Source organism: Lepisma saccharinum, chromosome 2 (assembly GCF_977018435.1).
Source record: "Lepisma saccharinum chromosome 2, izLepSacc3.1, whole genome shotgun sequence".
NCBI lineage: Eukaryota > Metazoa > Arthropoda > Insecta > Zygentoma > Lepismatidae > Lepisma > Lepisma saccharinum.
Genome location: NC_139230.1, coordinates 182,206,744 through 182,228,955, shown reverse-complemented (window position 1 = coordinate 182,228,955; position 22,212 = coordinate 182,206,744). Strand labels below are relative to the sequence as shown.

At 37.4% G+C, this 22,212-nt stretch overlaps 1 protein-coding gene across 4 annotated transcripts in view; it reads left to right on the top strand.

The window, feature by feature from the left end:
* LOC145984221 (ubiquitin-like modifier-activating enzyme 1) overlaps positions 1-10,668 on the top strand; it is a 141,254-nt gene extending 130,586 nt beyond the window's left edge. For all 4 annotated transcript variants that reach the window (XM_083117781.1, XM_083117783.1, XM_083117782.1 and 1 more), the window contains 3 exons: positions 380-571; positions 3,646-3,830; positions 8,053-10,668. In XM_083117781.1, coding sequence (XP_082973907.1) covers positions 380-571; positions 3,646-3,830; positions 8,053-8,194 — 519 coding nt within the window. In that variant the 3' untranslated portion in view covers positions 8,195-10,668. The remainder of the gene's footprint in view (positions 1-379; positions 572-3,645; positions 3,831-8,052) is intronic.
* Positions 10,669-22,212: the final 11,544 nt, after the last annotated feature.

Here is a 22,212-nt window from a genome sequence, read left to right as displayed (position 1 = left end):
CATTACTGTTCTTTTTCCTCCAACACTTTAGATCAGTTTCCAGTAGTATGAATCTGTATAAAATTTTTACCATGAGTGCCAGTAAAGTTCCGATATAACATTTATTGATATTACTGATAAATGATACTGTACCAATCTAAGATACTAGTATGTTTTAATTGTCTTCTTCTTTAACATTTCCTGGAAGATAATATTCTGAAATGTGTGTGTGACTACCCTCATTCTAGTAGCTTTTAAATTATACTTATCCCAAATGGATCAAATTTCATGTTCGCATAAGTGAGAGAGACAAAACTTGTATTTTTTGTAACATTGCTCACACCATCATTAGTTTGGTTAGCATTGTAAAATGAATTATTATTTCTCTTTTTTTTTTCAGAGCAAATTAATAGCTGGCAAAATAATACCAGCTATTGCAACCACAACATCTGTAGTTGCAGGTCTGGTGTGCCTTGAATTGTACAAGTTGGCTTTAGGGTTCACTAAGCTGACACCATACAAGAATGGTTTTGTGAATCTTGCATTACCATTCTTTGGATTCTCAGAACCTCTAGCAGCTCCAAAACAGAAGGTTTGTTCATAGTTTTATCTCTTTGATTTTTGGCATATAATTAACTTAACGATCATTAAAATAAAAATAAAAAGTTCAAAGTGTTTAGTACAAAATATTAAAATAAGAATACATGTCTTGTTTTATGTAAAGATATCAGTTATCAATAGATAATTCATTCTAATGAGTTACATGTCTTGCGATAAATCTTTTCTACTGTCGAATAATTTGTATTTGCTCTTCCTACTCACCTGAAATGAGATGTACGACACTTACCATCATACTAACACACAATAAAAGTTGGTACATTTATATACACTGCTGTATATAAAGTTTGGTACAATAGATTGTCTGAATGTACATTTTGGACCCTACAAGCAGTAACCACAAAAGTTAGGACTGAATCGATGCCGATGTATCTGTAGTGGTACGAGTATCATGTAGTATTGGTTGAATTTTATTTACCAATATCAACCAACACTTTTCCAGCATTTTGATTGATTGTGGAGTCTGCAAAAATGCCATGTGGCACTTTCATGTAGTCTAATTATCCTGGAAGTTGTGCAAAATTCAAAGTTTCCATTTATTTTGCACCAATATATTATGTAAAAAAAAAAAAACCTGTATTTTGTGATTACATGACATGTATTTTAATATTTGGATGAAATTGTTTTAATATTTTGAAGCAAAATTGTGGTAAATCGATGCTTATAATTGGGCTGGAATACTCTCACACTATTATTATCAACAATATTTTGAACAACTTTTAATTATGATTTTCAAGTATTGGTATTAGTGGGAATCTGTTCAAAGTGCTATTGGCTGATCCCTAGTAACAACTTTTGTAAAAGTTCAAAAGCCTGCTTTGCCTACTGGTAAACATTTACTATTTTGATGGACTCTTAAATGAAAGGATAGTTTTATCTGTACTTGAATGTGGCTCGTGACAATTGTCTTTTTCTGCTAAAGATTAACTTTTTAGAAGCTAGGACAGCTAAACAAATGCATCACTATTGAATTGCAAACTCAATTGCCATTCAAAGGTGCAAACTTGACACCATGACCTTTTTATTTAAAGGGTGTTAAAGAACAACTTGCCATCTGAACCAAGTGTTGGGTAATGTACAGAAAGAAATGGAGCTCTGGACTACAGATTGTTTTGTTCACTGACCATGCATTAAGGTGCCAGTTAGTGGAATGTGTGGAAAAATGGGACAGGTTCTATTAGTAGAACTGAATCGATACCACTTTGACCCAATATCCATACCAATACCAGTACTCCTACCAGTTCCCACCAACACCCTTTGGTCCCTCCTCCCCATTCTCCACAATGGACACAACACCAGAAACATCTTTCCTGATGAGCCCATACAGTGGAACCTAGATTTTAAATTTTCCCGCATTATACATTCAATCCTGATGCTCCCAACAGCAAAATGTTATAAAATTTTCCTCGATTTTACATTTTCCTGCATTTTAAGTTTTTGAAGCTTGGTCTCCTGAAAACATAAAATCGAGGTACTACTGTAGTTGTTTTAACACCCCCTCCCCAAAGCTTCAAAACATTCTGGCCCACAGTACCCACCTCCTGCTCACAGATGCAACACCCAAGTTACAAAACCTGCCCCATTTTCATCACTTCCTATACCCTTCAGATTCACACTGCCACTGGCAAATTTACCCTCCACCTCAAAGGAACCTGCCACATCTTGAACATCATCTATATCATTATTTATAATATCTGTGGTGGCTCTTACCTGGTTGAAACTTCTACAACCACATAAACCTTGACTTAAATGTAGCTGTCCACACCTTCCAAGCAGAGATCATCCACCATATACACCAATTCACCTACACCTCGGTGTGGAAAAAATGAGAGGGGTGTGCCATGAATGCAACCATACCCCCTCTCCTCAATAACTTTCCTAACAAAACCACATTTTCATCCCCATTCCCACCCCTTCTCACATTGTCCCCTCCCCCTACAGGACACTCTACCACTCACAATCATGCCTGGTAAGAGAACTACATTTTTCCGTAACAGCTGCATCTTTGATCTGAACCTGGCAACTGTTCAGGTCTAGCATTTACTTTTGTTTCCATAATCTCTTTTCTTTTTGTACAACTGAAGCTGCAGCCTGCAGCCATGGTGGATGGAGAAATAAAGAAACCCATAGAAGTCACTGAATTCCATCTTCTTTCTGCCTTTTTTCAAACACATGGAAATGTTAAATCACCTCCCCTTTCTTGGGGGCCATCCGTTTACTTTGGTAGTTAAAGTGCAAGTTTGGGAAATGTTAAATGCAAGAAATTTGTACCCAGTTATGTAGGAGTTTCGTTAGTGCTTGAACAGAAAGTGTGTTAAATATGGAAAAATGTGAGAACTAAATCAGAAATTCACTGTATATATGTATACACATACAATACTACACCCAAAATCAAGAAAAGCCACTAGTATAGATCGACCACAAGAAAAAAACCTTGGCACGAAAACTCCCCACGCAGCTTTTCCTTCTTCCCTCCACCTTGGGCCGTAAGGCAGAATGGTCCACTCTCCCCCTCTCCTACTCGTGGGAGTACGGTGCACAGGAGTCGCGGGTCTGCGCAGATTGTTTTGCTCGTGGTTCCACTATAACATCCAGTATTTGATCGTGGATCCCTTGATATCTGTCACTAGTAGTCAAGTTTTTCTCCCATTAGCTACTTGTCAGCTGAATTTCCCTGAAAGGGGTTTGATAAGGTTCAAAGCTGGTCTCTCAATATAGGTACAGTTGCCCTGGAAGTAGGCTTGAACATCCATGATGGCACAATTTTGGGGGATTGTTGTTCACTTGGTAGGTAGAATCCAAAGTAGCCTAATTCTTTAAAAAATAATTTTAGTATGTACCAACAACACTTTTAAGTTTCAGAAATTTATTGAAGAAGGTCAAGATGATGATGACAACTTCTTAATGCATGCTTTAGATGTTCCCATTTAGAAATTACTATGTATGGTGGGGGATGATTGTGTGATATTTTATTGTGTACAGGGAGAAAGTAATATCTTCTTTAGTATGATGAAAGGAATTTACAGTACTTTATATATTTCTTTACAGTACTATGAAACAGAGTGGACACTATGGGATAGATTTGAAGTCCAAGGTGAAATGACTCTTCGCGAGTTTCTGGAATACTTTAAGGAGAAGCATCGATTAGAAATAACCATGCTGTCACAGGGAGTCTGTATGCTGTATTCCTTTTTCATGCCTCCAGCAAAGTGTAATGAACGCATGGATCTTACGTAAGTGTCCATTTTAAGTATATTTCCATACATTCAAGGCACTTAATTGAGGTTTAATAGTTTTATTTTTGGGGATGAAATTTGTAAAATTACTGATAATTTACTGATCTATCTATGTAATAACAAGGTAACGGATTTCTACTTCAATACTTTTTTTTGCTACATCCTAGTTGTATTCTATTTAGAGATCTGTGTGTTTCGTGTACACAGCAGCCCTCTACCAAAATTCTATTAGACCTAAAATGCCTAAATTAATTACAAATTCCTACCTGAAAAAAGCCTTTTAATCCTTTCATGTAAATTTTAAAAATAACACTTAAGACCCATAATTTCCACCACAAATTTTTGTGATCTTGAACAAATCCGAGTGGCAAAAGAAGCAATGCAACAGCAGGGGGTGTCAGTATCTGTGCAAGTTTGTGCCATCTTCCAGCCTGCATCACGAAATTGGAAAAATGTGGAGTGAACCGATTGGATGTGGAGTTTTCTGTTGTTGAGTGGTGTACTTCACAGGTGATTAACTGTAGGACCGTAGGTGTAACATACCAGACAAAAGATGCAGGCTGTTTTGAGATGGAATCCTAGCTACAAATCATTCAGTTGCTAAAATGGGACTGGCTGACATTCCCGGCCTCCCCACAGTGTACGAGCTCTGGAAGATTGAACATGCTCGTCTGATTGCCTGCTGTAACAAGTAGAAAAGGCAATCCCGCAAGTGACCAATCATGTCACCCATTACCCCCATTGACACATCAGTCTACATGAAAGAGGAGGGTTTGCACTGGATACAACAACTACCATAGTATAGAGGCTGTTCATCAAGAAGAGAATATTACTGTGAACCTTTTTTCAGTTTCTTTATCCCACATTATGCACAGATGGGCTAATTGGGACTGGATGTAGTTTAAAGTGGGTTCCGAAGCACTATGTGCCTCCACTGGGTATCAAACACCCAACCTCCTCATTAGAAGGCAACAACGTGACCACTACTCCTTGGGGAGACACAAACCTGCCTTTGGAATCAGCAGCAGTTGCATTTATGAAGTTTACATGTGCGGTGTGGACAACTGGAAGAACTTGATCACTGAGAACAATGAAAAGCACATGCGAGTAGTGCCTTTTTGTATACAAATTGCATCTAAAACTAGTTATTTCATAAAATTATTATTCATTAATAATTACAGCTATTTAAGCACCTAAAAGTCTTAAAATCGAGTTTATAAATTCTTGCAAAGGACATATCTAAATATGCTTCTTTTTCAGAGGAAAATCCCATTCCTGTGATTTTGTTAAAAACTGTAATTAATGGGGTTAATGGACCATTCACGTTCCTCAAGGAACATTACAACTTTATATTGAACTGGTAGAATATCACTAATCAGTGGTGGTAAATTTTGTATCGGTAGTTTATCAGCAAAAGTTTGATAGCAGTCCATCCCCATTTTATTTACAAGCAAAAATACATACTTGCTTGTATGTATCATTCATTGTAATAATATACCACTACAGGGTGGCTACTCACCGGAAATTCTGCATGAATTATTGGCTCCGGGAATTATGCATGAATTCTGCTTGAATTTTTCTCCATAGACGTGAAAAATTGCAACCTTTATTAATCCAAATCCTATTGAATTTATACATATTGATAAATGCCTTGAGGCGAGATTTTCAGTTGTTTTTATTTTTATAAAGGAAGGAAAATAATGTTGTGTGAAAAATAGAACAGAATTCTCTCGATCTGTTTACTTTGTTATTGGCCTTTGCAGAGCAATCTGACAGATGGAAGATTATTGCAAGATAAGATTTCTTGAAGATGATTAGGTAGATTTGAGTTTGAAATTCTTACACAACTAAGAATTTTTCGCAGGTTAGAATATATAACATAATATTTGTGTGACTTGTGTTTGTAGATGTATTTCGAGTCTAAGTATGTGAAATGGCAAATGTAAATTAAGGACCTCAAATTAAATGTTTTAAATATACCATTTAATTAAATTAAATTAGAATTTTTGGATACATTGCAATCACATAGACACTTCATATTGTTACTATATTTGTGTGTGCATATCAGTGTGCAACCACAGTGGGGCAGTGCCCCCCCCCCCTCCCAACCTTGAATGGAAATCAATTCTAAGGAGGGCAAGAGGGCAAACATTGATGGCCAAGGCCACAGAGGGGCAATTATCCCCCTCGATTTCAAATGTTATGCAAATAAAAATACATTTCATAAAATTGTGGGCAGGTGCGAGTTGATTGTGAGTAGGTGGATTGTGGTGGACCAGGATGTTTTGGAGATTGGGAGGGCGTTTGAAGACAACTCTGGGCTTGTCGGGGAAGATATTTCTGGTGTCAGGATCACTGCAGGATGGGAAGGAGGGAACGTAGAGTGTGTCTGATTTTGTTGAGGTGGGGGTGATATTGGGTGACAAGTGCAGGGGGATTGGTGGCAGGTTTCTTGGTGGGAGTGTATGAAGCAGCTCGGGATATTTGTTTGGTGACCAGGGTGGAAGGATATCCACGGTTGGTCAAGGCTTGGTGTAAGCGGAGGTTATAGTTCTGTTGGGAGGTGGCTAAGGTGTTGAGGCGTTGACCTCTGAGGGCCAGGGAGAATGGGATGGCTTTCTTGGTGTGGAACGGATGGGAGCTGGAGAAGTGTAGGAATTGCATATGGTTGGTAGGTTTGATGTGGATGGAGGTTTCCAAATGTCCTTCCTTCATGTGCACATCCACATCCAGGAAGGTGATTTGGTTGGTGGAGTGATTCCAGGAGAAATTGATGGAGCTGAAGTGGTTAAGTTTGTCTAGGAAGGTTCTCCATGCGTCCAAAGCATGAAGATGTCATGGATGAAATGTAGCCAGAGGAGAGGTTTGAGAGATTGGGTCTCCAGGAACTCTTTTTCAACTTTGCCCATGAACAGGTTGGCATAGGATGGGGCCATTCTGGTACCCATGGCTGTGCCCCGGATTTGGAGATAGTGCTTGTCCTCGAAGGTGAAGTTGTTGCACGTGAGGACAAGGTGAGCTAGATGGGTCATGAAATTAGTGCTGGGGTTGTGGGGTTTTGGTCTGTTGTTGAGGAATAATTCTATGGAGCAGAGGCCATGGGAGTGAAGTATGTTGGTATAGAGAGAAGTAACATCGATGGTGGCAAGGATAGTGTTGGCAGGTAATGGTGGGAGAGTGTGTTAATTTTCTGAAGGAAGTGGCTGGTGTCCCGGAGATAGGAGGGCAGAGCTTTAACAAGAAGAAGCATCTATATATATATTTTTTTGTGGCACTGTCAACACTTTTTTTTTTCGGGACCTGACAACACTGCAGGTCATGCTTACTCTTCCTTCTTGTCACCAAGTTCTAAAACGTGTGTCTACTCCTGAAGATGTGACATACCATCACAAAAATTTGAATTTTTTCTATGTCCGGTGAGTGTTTCCTCTCTCCTCTTTCACTTTTTATTTAGCCCTTGTGGCCCTCCTTCCTTTTATCCTACATATATATATAAAGAAACTTTGAATATGTACAGAATTTAGTGTTTGCATGTATTTTATTTTACATCACTCCATTTTGAATATGTGTAAAACATATTTTGTACATGAAAGTTATACATGTTATATGTCCAAAAAGAATAATATTCGGAATGCATTTATCACGCATGTTCTGCCATTCAAAAATACAGTTTGTGTACTTGTTTTCCATTATTAATGAATCAGAAATTGAATGTTTTTTTTAAAAAAAAATTGTTTAAATTTGTTTTTGTAACACTAAATGCTTTAACACAGACTTCTGCCCTCTTTTTTGTGTAATTTATGAGGATGATAATGTCTTTGACACTACTACTACTAATAATAATAATAATCACAATAATGTCATTATTATTATTGGTACGTTTGTCCTGGTACTTCCCCCCCCCCCAGGCCAAATTTTGTGTTGAACATCTGCTTGTGGTCTTGAATTTTTTGAAAATTTGCTTGAATTTTATCATGGTCCTAGAGTAGCCACCCTGCAATACTTAATGTCTTCATATCAGAAAACATGAACACATTCTTCTCCAATATTTGGAATTTTTGCACCTTCATCAGGAATTTTTTTCCCACTATCACAGGGGTGTCTTTTCAGAAGGTACCCAAATGTCTCCATCTCTTCCAAATAGTTCACCCAGCTGACCTCTATGGTTAGTTATTGTTAGAAGTGGTCTCTCCATGATTAATTTTATATTTCTTTGCAGAATGTCAGAAGTTGTTAAAAAGGTTTCCAAGAAGAAACTTGAACCTCATGTGCGAGCTTTGGTATTTGAACTGTGCTGTAATGATCTTGATGGAGAAGATGTGGAAGTTCCATATGTGAGGTATCTACTGCCTTCAGATTGATTCTGAAGTTTGTGTGTGTAAACAAGACATTTAAATTTCAGTAGATTCAAGAAATCGTGATTATGACTGATGGACAAAATTCATAGCTTTGGATATGAAACTTTTCATTACCAGTTGTGAGATATGGTGTGTGTGTGCGTGGCTTTTTTTCTTAATGGTTTGATGTTTAATGTTGCATTTGTGTAAATTAAAATTGTCTAAAAGTGTCCTACAAGAGAAGTGCAGCTAAGGTAACTATTTGTTGTTGAAATTCATGTGAGGCCAATTATGAACACAGTTTTCTTCAGTTTATTATTACATGCATTAGTTGGAGTGATTACTGCAGTATCATTATTATGCAAGTAGTTTCTACATTTACAAAATGAGTAATATTGAAGTAGATAATTCTCAATAGGAGTAGCTGATTCATTTGAGTGGTTTTGCAATGTTGTGCAAGTTTTTTTTTGTTAAAGCTAGAAATATTTTTTAAAAATGCCATTCTGTTGCTGTAAGGGAGAATTCACACCGAAGAAACACGCAACATGCGACATGCAACACGCGACTCGAGTGTTTCACACTGAAGAGACAAGATGCACGCGGCAAGCGACACTTGGTTTCTTTGCTCAGTTTGCATGATGGTACTGATATAATTGCATTAATCAGTTTATTAGTCACCCGAAAATAACATAACAAGAGAGATTTACAACGCAGTTTACATGTAACAAATTTGTGCTAGTTATTGAAACTTGGGAGAGGCATGTTGTGCATGAGAAAACTGAGAAATAATATGCACTGAAATCAGACTGTATACGCTAGACTTTTCAGCCTGAATAAAGCGAATACCTAAACACTAGAGAAATGGATCTCAACCTTGTTGAAACAATGTCACGGTATTCTTTTTAAGTCAATGCCCTTAGCTGAAGAATTTTCCTCGTAAATCTTTACAGTATTGAAGATTTTATGCATGAATTAACATGCACCTATGAAATTAAATATTGATAAATAAATTCTAGCATAATCATAAGAGTAATAATAGTTTGATTACGTGTGTATATTTGTTGACAAATATAAAAATATGGAAGAGAAAGTGGTAACGTCGTCTCCTTGTAATTAAGTGATCCCGGGTTCGATGACCGGGGAGGCACCGAGCAGATCCAGTTCTGATTAGACTTTTTGTGCATAAAATGGACTTAAAAAACGAAAACTCACAACTCAAATATGATATTGGGATTATGATAGTTGTCAACCAGTTTCAGCAGAACATTTCACAGCTCAGTATAGTTGATACGAGGACACGGTATTGTGTCGCGGCCCGGTGGTTGAAAAACAATGCACTAGAGTACTTACCATGTTAACTAATATAGTTTTTACTAAAGTGCCTCCATAAGCTGACTTTTTCAAATAAAAGCAGTCAGGTAAATGGCCAAAATACGGCCTCTTTTCACGATGTTGAAGGCAAATTACAGCTGATAGATAACTGCATCAAAAAACTTGATAAAGCGAAATGAACGTTGTGTTTAAATCTTAAAACATTGTACATATCGATACTGTATTATATCAACAAATTAGAGGATCAAACATAATGCAGGTTGTGCTCTCTTCTTGAGTCTAAATACAGCTCGTTGGAATGAAGCATTCACTGCGCATGCGCGAACAAGAAACTGAAGCAACACGATGCACGGTATTGAGAAAACTGCACAGTCCGAGAGGCACGTAAGCGACATGCGACACGTGCATCTTGCCGTGTCTCTTCGGTTCGAAAGGTTGCATTGATTACGGAGTGTTGGCTTCCAAGCGACACGTGTTTCGTGTTTCTTCGGTGTGAATTCTCCCTAAATGATAGGGGTGTTAAATCATCATCCCATAAGACTATAAAGAGCAGGTATATGAACTACGAAATGTAGGTCTTCATAGTGAAGCAGTAAAAATAGAAAGATTCAAACTCTCACTTTGGCTGTTCCCCCTCCCTTTATAGCATTTCATGTAATTCAGATCTGTTGTAGTGTTGCTATTTAAGTTGGAAATCCAATGATGTTATTCTACTAAATAAGAGTCAAGATTTGTAAGCTTTCTGATTAGATTGACTATAGAATATATAAACCATTGAAATTTACTGAAAATTAAAATCCCATGTATTTGATCATGCACCAAATAATATGCAGCACATCAATTGTTTGAAATAGAAGTAATCTAGTCAAGCATATTTGGTGCAAATAGCAATGTACCTGTTTCCTTTCTCCTATTTTTTATAAATGAAAAGTTCACGCTGGGCATTATTTTGTATGCATATTGCTTGTGTTTAAAGTTCATAGTATATTATGTATTATTTTCTGGCTTGAGTTAATATGTTATCTATACCCGGGAAACTTTCTCTTGATTTGTAATCAATAAATTTCTGCTAAGTTAAGGGTTGGTTCTCTGTTAAATCTAAGTGATGAATTTCACTTAAAACCAAGCAAAGAATGTAGTTGTTAGAAAGATATGTGTGTGTGTGTGTGTGTGTAAAAGAACAAGTAGCAGAGGTGTGGTCGCAGAGTAATTTCACAGTATCATGTTACAGAATTAGTTTTTCTTGGATTTCGCTTTTTCCTGCTTTAATGCAGCAAGGGTGCTATCATATAGTTTAAGTACTTATTTTCAAACTATAGAATGTGCATACACTGAATATATAAACATCGCAGTATTTATTATCTAGTTTGTACTTGTGGATGCAACATTGGAATTTTTACCACTGGAAATTTCTTCCACTTTTAAATCACCCAAGATATATTATATAAAAATAGTTCACATAATTATGATACAGATGCATACATGATTTCTTTATTTTTGCCTCATAGACACTCACACACTGAAGAAATTGACTGATATTGCTAGATGATGCAAAATAGAAACTTAACATATTCCTACAAATACCCCGGCTCCAAAAAAAATACTTATTTGCCTCATTTTTCTCTGGTGTGAGACATATATTTAAGCTGTTTCTTAAGTTAATAACATTTGTTTTCAAATCATCCTTCTTCCCCTAATTACAGCATCAGGGAGAAAGAAAGAAAAGTTTGTCAGGAGAGTATAATATTTTATATGGAGTCACAAGTTAGAATTAATGCAATTCTTCAAGCTCCTCCACAATTTAAGTATGTATAGTGTATTTTTTATAATGCGGTAACTTTATTGTGCTGTTGGCTCTTCAACCAGCAGAAACTGTGGTAGCCAAAGCTAAGTAAGTGTACATGTACAGATTTTGTTACGTAGGGTTATATATGAAAGAATAAAAGCTGTATTAGCATTAATGAATTTGTTTTGTGAAAAACTAAATGAAGATTTACTGCTCACAAGTGAACAGTTGTCTACAACCAGTGGCATTTCATTTAAACTGTAGGAAAACCTCCATCTAATGTCTTGTAATTATGGGACAATATGTCACAAACTATTAAAATTATTGTATAATCTGTACATACATTTTAAAATAGTTCCAGATATATACCTATATCTGTACTTGGTATGTGTGCGTACATTTGCTTGTGCATATGTCCTGCCCGTGTGTAAGAGAGAGAGAGATATGTTTATAATTATCAGTTAGTGATTTTTGGTGCACATGTAACTGATCTTCAAACTAAGTTTCTTTGTTTTGTGTTAGATTTTTCTTTAAGATGCAGCTTTATGTACGTATATCATAATAGCCTTCTGCATTGTTTCTTGTAAGTAATGCAGTTACTTGAAGTGTTTCATGTTTATTCCTAGTGTTATTTTCTACTTGATTTAAAATAAAATGTATGAATAAGGAAAGAAAATAGTTCACGTAATTATGATACGGATGCATACATGCTTACTAACATGTTGCAGTGAGTGAGGTTTTATCCTTTGTTACTGTAAACTGTTTGAAGTTGAAATCATTTGTCAAAATTGCATGTATGCATTTACAGATTCATTGAACATATTTTTTACAAACTAAACTGTTGCCAGAGTTGTTTGTGACTGCAAAGAGAACGTAGCACTAACAGCATTTCATTTTGAGTGTATGTACTGAAGTTTTGCAGAATAAAAATATTTATATTATAATGTGTAGTTCTCTGCAGAACTTTGCCTTTTCCCTCTAATCTTCTGTGGCTGGTGCATGTATAGCAAATCAGGTACTTGCATGGATCACAGCAGAATTGGTTCTGGCTTGAAACTTTAACTGGCACATGAGTTGTATTTAACTCATGCTAGTTTTATGCCTGTAAACCTCATGAAGTGCATTTAACTCTCATGTCTCTTTACCTTGGGAGCCTCATGGTGCACAGGTAACTCACGCTGCCATGCCATAACATAGATGTTACATGAAGAGTGGCTCGGTGGACAAAATTTTGCAGATGGTTATATAAAATCTTATTTATTGGTTGTTATTGTTACAATTAATACAAACACTGTAAATGCATGGATCAAATGAATAGCTGTGCAATAACTTCTTATAAATTAATTTATGCCTTCAAATTTCACTTAAATCTGAAAAGTAAACAAAAAAAAACATTTTCAATCATGAACTGTTTTTAAGTTTTTCCAATTGTGTGTTTGGCCTTGAATTACTGCTGGCCAGCTCCTCAAATGATATTGATATAATTGTATGTGGCAGTCATATCTTACAAATAACAAAAGACTCATTGCTCAGATAAAAACAATAACAATACTCAGAAAATAACAACAATGCTTGAAAAAGTCAAATATTCTATGAGCCAAATATAACTCGCGTAATAATTGATTCTACCACAGTGAGAGGTACAGATGACTCCCGCACATGCAAATTGAAGGTAACAATTCTTCATCTTATCATCAAGAAACATATTGCTTTCAATGTTGTTGTTATATTATCATAATGAAACGATGCAAAATAATCTAACACTGTTATTTTTGTAATGGTTTCTATTTTATTTTATCTGTGATGTTTCGTTCTGGTTTCCCAGAACTTTTTCAAGCTACACTAAGATATACATACAACAACACAACCCCACATGGTGACGTCGCAGATAAAATAAAATAAAGACCACTATAAAATAACTGTCAGATTATTTTGCATCTACAAAAAGTGGTTATGCGAACCTTTAAGAAGAACATAGAAGATCATAATAAAACATCATATTGTGGAGAAGAAACTATACTACCAGGCAACCAAGAAAGTTCATGCGGTTTTAGTACAAAGAAGAAAAGGTCCAAAACAAATGTGTTTACCTTATATTTATTCTGCGAAATATCCACCATCCGCTTCTACAACCTTCTCCTATCTTTGTACAAGCCTGTAGATGCCATGTTTGAAAAAGTCTTTGTGTAGGGCCGCAAAAAACTGCACCACAGCGTTTTCAACCCCCTCGCGAGTTTGGAAATGTCGATTGCGCATATCGTTGTCCATAGACAAAAAAAGATGGTAGTCTGATGGAGCGATGTCAGGTGAATATGCTGGATGTGGCAGAAGTTCCCAGCCGAGAGAAGAAATCACCTCCAGGGTCATCTTTGCTGTATGGGGTTTAGCGTTGTGTTGGTTGAAAAGAACATGCTTTATATTCACTAATGCAGGTTGTTTTTTTGCAAGCTGTTCGGCCACTCTTTGCAATTGCGCGGAGTACACCTCTTTGTTGATGGTTTTACCACTTTCCAAGAACTCATAATGCACAATCCCAGCCGTAGTCCACCAGACACACAGCAGCACCTTCCACTGATGAAGAGCAGGTTTTGCAGTTAAAGGTATGGTGTCATTTGACGATAGCCAATGGTATGAGCGTTTCTTGTTATCGTATATTACCCACTTTTCATCACACGTCAAAATGCGGTCCAAAATTGGACAGTTGTTGTTCCTAGTGAGCAAGGAAGCGCAAATGTTCAGTCGTTGGAGACTGTTCGCAGCAGTCAGCTCATGCGGGACCCACTTACTCAATTTCTATGATTTGCCAAGCTCATGCAAGTGCACACGAATTGTTTCAGTACTTACACCAAATCGTTGAGCTAGTTCTTGACACGTTTGACTTGAATCCTCTTCAGTTGGTCCACATCGAGAGATTTCGGTCTGCCCGATCGAGGTTTGTCTGCCAGTGTCTCATCACCACTCGAAGGTCTGAAACCACTTTTGCGCTGTCCGTTCTCTAATTGTACCTTCTCCAAATGCTGCACATATTTTTCTTGCTGCTTCCGCTCCTTTTGTGCCCAACTTGTACTCATACAGTAAACACGCCCTGATTACTGCATTCGACACAGCCATGGTTCACTGCGAATACTTGCTCCCAAACTATCGACTGCGACCTGTTATCTACGTTAGCCGACGTGCCAAAGAATGAGCTTTCCGCCAATCACACATACATGTACCCCTGGTGGCTGAACTGCGTACTACCCCACAAAACTACGGGCAGTTGTAAAAACCGCATGAACTTTCTTGGTTACCTGGTATGTCCCAGGAGTCGGTGAAGCTACTTCACACTTAACAGTAGAGAATTGGAGAAAGCAGGTTGGGATAGTGAAGCAGTGCATGGCAGGTGCTGCTGTTTTCCCCCATCCATGCAATCTGTTTCCCTGTCATGTTCATGGGTCAAGGTTGTTGGAGTCTCAGGGTATTTGTTTTTGTTTACACCGTGATAAGTGCAATGTTGCAGACCAACAAGCCTCTGGCATCTGGACCTACAGTCAGTATAATTTTATGTATGGTTGTGTGCTGTTTTTGCTCTTGTATGTGCTGAGCCTCCCCATTACAGCCTCAGCTTTTCACCTAGGTAAGGGAATTTTTAGTCCTCGCACACACATTGATTTTTGTTATGTAAGGGCCTGGGCCATGCATAATGTTATGGGTGCAAATAGTCTAAGTGCTGATGCACCAAAAAGTGTGCATTTCAATCCTGGGCCAGAGTATCGACACTGTCATCATTGACCGTGCTTTTCAAAGGCAACAATCGGTTGTGGTAGCACTGACAAGCAAGCAGGTAAAACCAAGGGTGGCTCAGTTGGTAGAGCAATGGAACAGTGTGCCAAGAGACCTGCATTCGAGTCTTGGTCAACCCTGAAGATACAACATGTAAAACGTGAATTAATACTTCAAATAATTGTGCATCTTTGGAATGAGAGTGCAGTGTTGTAGGATCCACATGTAGAAGCACAGCCTGTCAATTGCATTTTCCCCCCTTTCTTCTCCTTAACCACAGGTGCAGTGTTGACATCATCTCTCTAGGTTTCATGCATCATGCTAGTTCCTTGTAATATGGTTGCAGTCACATGCACTTCAGTAGTGTATCACACCTATTGAAAGTCAATGTAATTGTTGTATGGAAGTGTTTGTGACTGTACATAAAGAATTATATTTATTATTTTTTTTTTTTTGGCAGTCTGATTGCACAAAGAGGGTTCTATGATTTCTTCTTTTAATTTGTCAATTCCATACTTTTGAAAAGTGCTAATATGGAATTTAAAAAAAAAAATATGGTAATTTTTTTCTGTATCTAATTTTTGTGTTCATGTTGAAATGTAGCTTTGGGAGCATTTGCCTATATGTGCAAAAAGTGGACTTAGGACTTAAACTTTGATTTCAAGTTTTGTATTGGACTAAAAGTTAATGGAGTTATTCCAAATTAAAAGTAGAGTTGGCTGTGTAGTGTAAGAGAATATAGGGATATGTAAATATCTAGTAAAAATTATAAAACTTGCAATGTACTCATTTATGTATTGAGGAAAATATATATTGAGTCCCAGTTTTTAGAGAAATTAATGTGATCAGGATACACACTAAAATGCATATCATAAGATTTTTCATCGCTTCTCTCCAATAGGAGAGTTTCACTGATATCATCGAAGTACATATTGTGTGATGGAGCCACCGTGATTGCAAGCTTGCTGAGTAAACACCACGTGACCAAACATTAGAGCTGGAGAGATTTAAATGCAGTGGTTCATTGTGCAATGTGCACTAAAGCAAAGCTCTGTAAATTTAATGCAAGCATACTTATTTTTCTACGCTTTGTTTACAACTTGGCTCATTAACATAGCATTTAATGGAAGTTAAGCAGAACTTTCGATATTAGGCTGATTCAAATCCATACAAAAATTCCAGCTGCCACTACAGTCCTAAGTCTGCTGTGCTATTGCAGCACAGGGAATATATGGCCCCTATTCTTTCGGGGACGATAATGGTGCTGTGGTGACCGTCAACTCCCAACTTTAAAATACCATGCTAACAAACCTTCCTGCCTGAGTTGACACGTAACTGGAATATCGAGACCCTGTGATTTCAACAGGATGGCCCTTCATATCCCCAACCTTACTCCACCTGACTTATTTTTGTGGGGGTATCTGAAGGCTACATCCTACCCTTCCTGATCTCAGCAGCCTCAAAAATTTGATTTGTGAGGAAATTGCTCATTTTACGCCAGACACTGCAGCGAGTAATGACCAGTGTACAAGGAAGATTGCAACAATGCACTGACGCTAATGGAGGGCATCTCAAGGGTGTAATATTAAAATAATAATAATAATAATAAGGTCTGAACTGTAAATTCAAGACTATATCAGGCCTAACATTGTTCATTTCATGTAATTTATTTGTACAATGATTGATTGATTTGCTTTATTTTACTTCACTTTTTGTGCCACGTTTGGCTAATTTGTGAAGATGCGGATGAGTGATGGCATGATGAAATTGATGGACACTCGCAAACATCTATGCCCAGGCCACTGTGCGAACCAAGGACCCCTGGCATCGTAGCGTGATGTGCCTTTGTACAATGAATCAGTTATGCTATTTTGAAAATGGGAGACATGAAATGTCACACCCTGTATAATGAAACAGCCCTTTCTCTTCAAGGAAATGAAATTCAGGGTGGTGTCTGGCCCGCTAAAAGTCTTAAGAACAAGTAGAGTAGATTTCTCCCCCTTCGTCCATTCTGCGCCTGCAGAATAACCGGCAAACTTATTGCCTACATGCAAGTATGAAATTGGAAACGTATGCAAAATATGCAACTTGTTCATTTGGTGTGTAATCGGGCTTCATTTCATGCCACCATACTGTACCATAACCATGACAATGGCTAGTTGAGATGGCATGAACCAGGCGATACCTTCGATGCGCTTGGATCGTCACGCTCCATATCTGAAATTTATTCGTTCATAATTAAAAGCGTACCCAATTGGAAATTTTTCTAATTGGTTCTGATAGCCAATATGAGTTTTTAGACACTATTGGAACTGATTGGTCAATTGGAACTGATTGGCCAATTTGAACCTATTGGTCAATTGTAATGAATTGGTTTCTATTGATTGGAAAGTATTTTATTGTTTTCAATATATTGTTTATGAAAAATTCTTATCTATAGAACTCTAAATGCAATTGAGAAATCATATAAAATAACTAAAATAAATTTCTGGTAAAGCATGTGGAATTTGTAACTTAGAAAATCTTTCACATACAGAAAACACGTTTTTAACTCTGTAGCTTCATTGTGTTAACACACACATATAATATCGAAAAACATGCTGCTTCAGTCATAAATTGAAATGTTCTTCCTTTATACATGTGAAAACTTCTAAATCACAGGAAATCTGGTGTCAAGAATTAAACTACCTATGCTTTGAGTCAATAAATGAATTTATAACATATTGATTCTACGATATATACAAACTTACAATTGGAAATTGTCTTGATTTGTCAATTGGTTTCAGTTGAGAGTCCGATTGAAACCAATACATTCCGTCCGATACCTACATTAGGCATCCGATAGAATCCGATTCATTCCAATTCAATCCAATTGAAATTTCAATTGGAACCAATAGAAAATTCCAGCTGGGTAACAGAACGAAAGCAAGAATTCCTGTCCTAACCAGCATGCCGCTGTGCTGGAACTCGTATTCTTGACGAGTATTCTTCGATCCCAAGTTTAGTGTTTTCTGGCAATCCTTTGGGGATTCTACATAAACCTTTCTAGATTTTGGAAATAAGAAGTTACTTACAATGCATTTACAAGCAGCAGTTACTTTTTCAATGAAATTACTTTCGGAAATGTGTACTGTAACCAGTGCTTGAAGTGGAAAATGTTAGCTTGGGGGATATGTGGTCGAGCCCAGGCCCATACCCAGGATTTTTTTGAGGGGGACCAAGCCCAAAACCATGGTTATATAAATAAATAAATTAATAAATATACAGGGTGGGGCAAAATAATGTTAACACTTATATGGTGTTTCGGTGAGGCAAAAAAATGTTACCACCGAAAGGGAAACATACACATTTAATATACCTCTTCAACCTGTGAACCAGAAATGTGAATACATTTGAGCATTCTGTTAACAATTGAGTTCATAACCCTTGAACACATGTCTTGCGGTATAGAGCGTATCACTGTCGAAATTCTTTGTTTAAGGTCTTGTATGTCCTGCGGTTTTGTTGCGTAAACACGCTCCTTTACCATCCCCCATAACCAGAAATCGCACGGGCTGAGGTCTGGTGATCTTGCCGCCCATGGTAGTGGACCACGCTGACCAATCCATCGTTGACCAAAACACCATATAAGTGGTAACATTATTTTGCCCCACCCTGTATATATATATATAAATTATTAAGTAATTAATATCATTAATTTATTTATTTATATTTATAAACATAACATATATAAACAAATTAATTTGCTACATGTATAAACTAGCAAATTAATTCCTTTAACAACTGGTTCAAAATGCCTAGAAATTAGAAGATTGGTAAATGTGAGATATTATTTAATTATTGCTTTTTATTAATAATGATAATTACATTTTCATACCTTTATTGTGTTATGTTTCTATAACGGTGTAAATCTATTAATGGTCTCTCGAAAGGAAATATTTCCTTATAGTTGTAGCTAGAGATTTCAGCGCCCAGGACAAGAATAGATCCCCCTGCACCTAATTTGCACTCCCCCTACCTAGATGTAGCTGGCATACTTAGACATTGTAGAAATTTTATGTACCTACTCTTTTTCGTTCAATCCGACGAAAAGAAAACTTAGCATTCAAGAAATGTGGCTAATAAAGGACAGTCGGTTGTGCATCCCACATCATCATCTTTCAAGCAGTGTGTGTTATTGTTCAAATCTGCAAACTCGATTTCAAATTAAAGATAACTAGGTGGAGGGACAAAAAATGAGAACTTTAAGAAGACATTAGTTTCTTATGAAATTAACATGTAAGTGCTATGAGAAATGGAGGAGAAATAACAGGTCGGTCTAATTTCTGTATTCCAGGGACAACCCCCTTCGCAGCTACGGCTCCATTCCTTATTAGACCAATTTCATATGATTTTAAAATCTTATCTATGACTGCAGAAGTACGTTTTATCTCCATGCTGTTACCAACCCTAAAAAAGAGAGAGAGAACAAGAGACATTCACACACAGGCAGACGTCTTTCTTTGTTCTTCCTTCTTTGTATGTGTTTATCATATTATTCTTAGTAAAGTATGTTTGAAGACAAAACCAATTGCTTATCTTTGTTGTTATGACACAAACTCTTACCTTCGGAAAATTTTGATGGGAAAAAGTTTTAATAGAACAAGATGGTTAGTGGGAGACCCCCCTTCCGCCATGGGAATTCGTACCTTGAATGTGACCACCAACGCTATGGAATGATCCTTATAATGAAGAACATGTCTGAATGTGAATTAACCACACAAAAAGGACATTTTCTCATCAAGACTGCAGTTCGACAAAGTCAAAACAGGGAGTAAAAATGGTGAACTGTCCCGACCAAATTGGAACATTTAGTAGCTTCGTATAAATGGTTATAAAACTAACATTACTAAATATAGTAGACTGCAGAATTCTGAGATCTGCCTCTCTCCAGAAAAAACACATTCATTTATGAAAGATGAAAATCGAAATTCTTGCAAAATCTTAAAAATCGTCCATGTTATTTTGTAGGTTTTTATAGGTTTGCATTTAAAAAATCATGGCTCGGGGGGGGGGGGGGCATGGACCCCTTGCCCCCTCCTCTTGGGTACGGGCCTGGTCGAGCCTTGGAGTTAACTGGGAGGATGCTCCTATGCTTTAACATGGTGACAATGAGACAGCTTTGCGGGAACTCTTTACCAGTTAACTTCGTAGTAACTGTCAAGTGTTCCGCAATATATAAGTATTGCAGTATATTCAAGAAACATCATATTGTAGTAGAAACCACCCAAGAAATTACGAGGCTAGAAATCGAACGTTCGCAAAATGTAAGAAAATCCGGACATTTCACAGCTCTCGATGACGAAGCATGTTAAGTGGTGAGCTTTCGATCTCGCCACCAAAGTTCCCGGTCTGCGGGCATCGGTGTTCTTTGTGAGTTCGTCCATCAATTTCATGCAATCATCACTCGTCGCGATTAGCCAAAAGTGGAAGAAAAGCAACGTAATATAACGAACAATATAGCTACTTCATGTAGCAACCAGTTTTGAGATCTCGAATATTCTGGTTATTTCTAGAAGCTGGCCACCTATAATGACGTCATGAACTACTGCGGGACTTGTATTCGGTGCTCTCCCATTCATGACCTCACAACCAATCAAATCGCTTAAAAGTATTGCAGTAATAACAGAAATTTTAATCGCGATGTGCTCTATCAAAACGTATTATTAGAGGAGAAGAATATAAATGGATAGTCCCTAATTAAGACTACATGCTAATGAAGAACCATTGTATCAACTATTCAGATCATATTTATCTTTCAGTTCATAACTAATAATGAGTACACCCGTTCTGCCCCCCTTTTCATAGCAGCAGTTTCAAACCCAATTTAATTTTGTCCTGTAAGAGAAATAATTGAAAACAGATATATTCTAGAATTATGCAGTGCATGGCAAACAAATTACAGAGTAGCGAAGCATCGGTGCATGCATGAATGAAATCTGGCATTTTCAAGTAACACAAATATACATTTATGGCGAAGCTTTAAAACACGTAGGAGAGGTGACTAAACAGACTATTGTTTCCGAGGCCAATTTTTAATTAAAAAAATAGAAGTGCAGTTTCTACTGTAAAAAAAATCATATCCAAAGACTATTCAAAAGAAGTTAAATTCTCATATTTTAATTGTTATTTTAAAGAAAAGGGAAGGCGATTAAAATTATCAAAAACGACCCATGATAGCGGAACGAGAGGTTAGAGTATTAAGCCCACTCTATGCACAAGTAGGGTAATCGGGACCGGGACTACAGTTTAAAGCAGAATCCAAACCTCTATGTGCCTCCATCATGCATCGAGACCGGGATACAAGGCGACAACGTTACCTCCACGTCATCGGATCGGGCCTCCACGATGGCGCAGTGGTAGTGTCGTCGCCTTGTAATCAAGGGGTCCTGGGTTCGATACCCGGTGGAGGAACATGGCACAGTGGTTCGGATCCCACTTTAAATCGTAGGTCCAGTCCCGATTAGCCTTACTGTGCATAAAGTGGACTTTAAACACTAACTCAATCCAAACCAGACGTCATCGGATAGGCCTCAAGAGTTTTGATTGCAACAAAATACTGCAGACCGCGAGTTATGGCGCAGATGCCGGCATTTTCGATATGTAACGTCATTCCTCGCCGTCTGCAGTTATGCGCTATCTCGGCCCCGAGCCAAACTGAACGCACTGTATTTGATCGAATATAAATATTGTTTTATGATTGAATTAGTATTTATTTTCTTCTTTTGAGTCGCTTTTTTCCACCTTTTGGTTAATCGCGACGGTAAGGTTGAGTGGTTAATAGGAAATTGATAATAGGACACTCACAAAGGAACGCCAAGCTCAGGTTGTATCCTTTTTTGGTCAGATGCGAGTCTACCATTGAAAGTCCTCAGACAACGAGTTGGCCATTCGATTCGTGTTGTAGGTTTAATTTATTATTGTTATTATTATTATTTTCCTAAAAATGTTAATTAGCAACAGGGTAGGTACACCCATGGACACTTCTGGGTTGTAACAATAACGTTGAAGGTTAACGGGATTGTTAAAACCCAGAAGTGTCCGTGACTGTACAAAGTTGAAAGAAGCGTCAAGAAAGGTCAACTGCTGAATCAAACATTTTGGGCGCAATTATGAATAAATT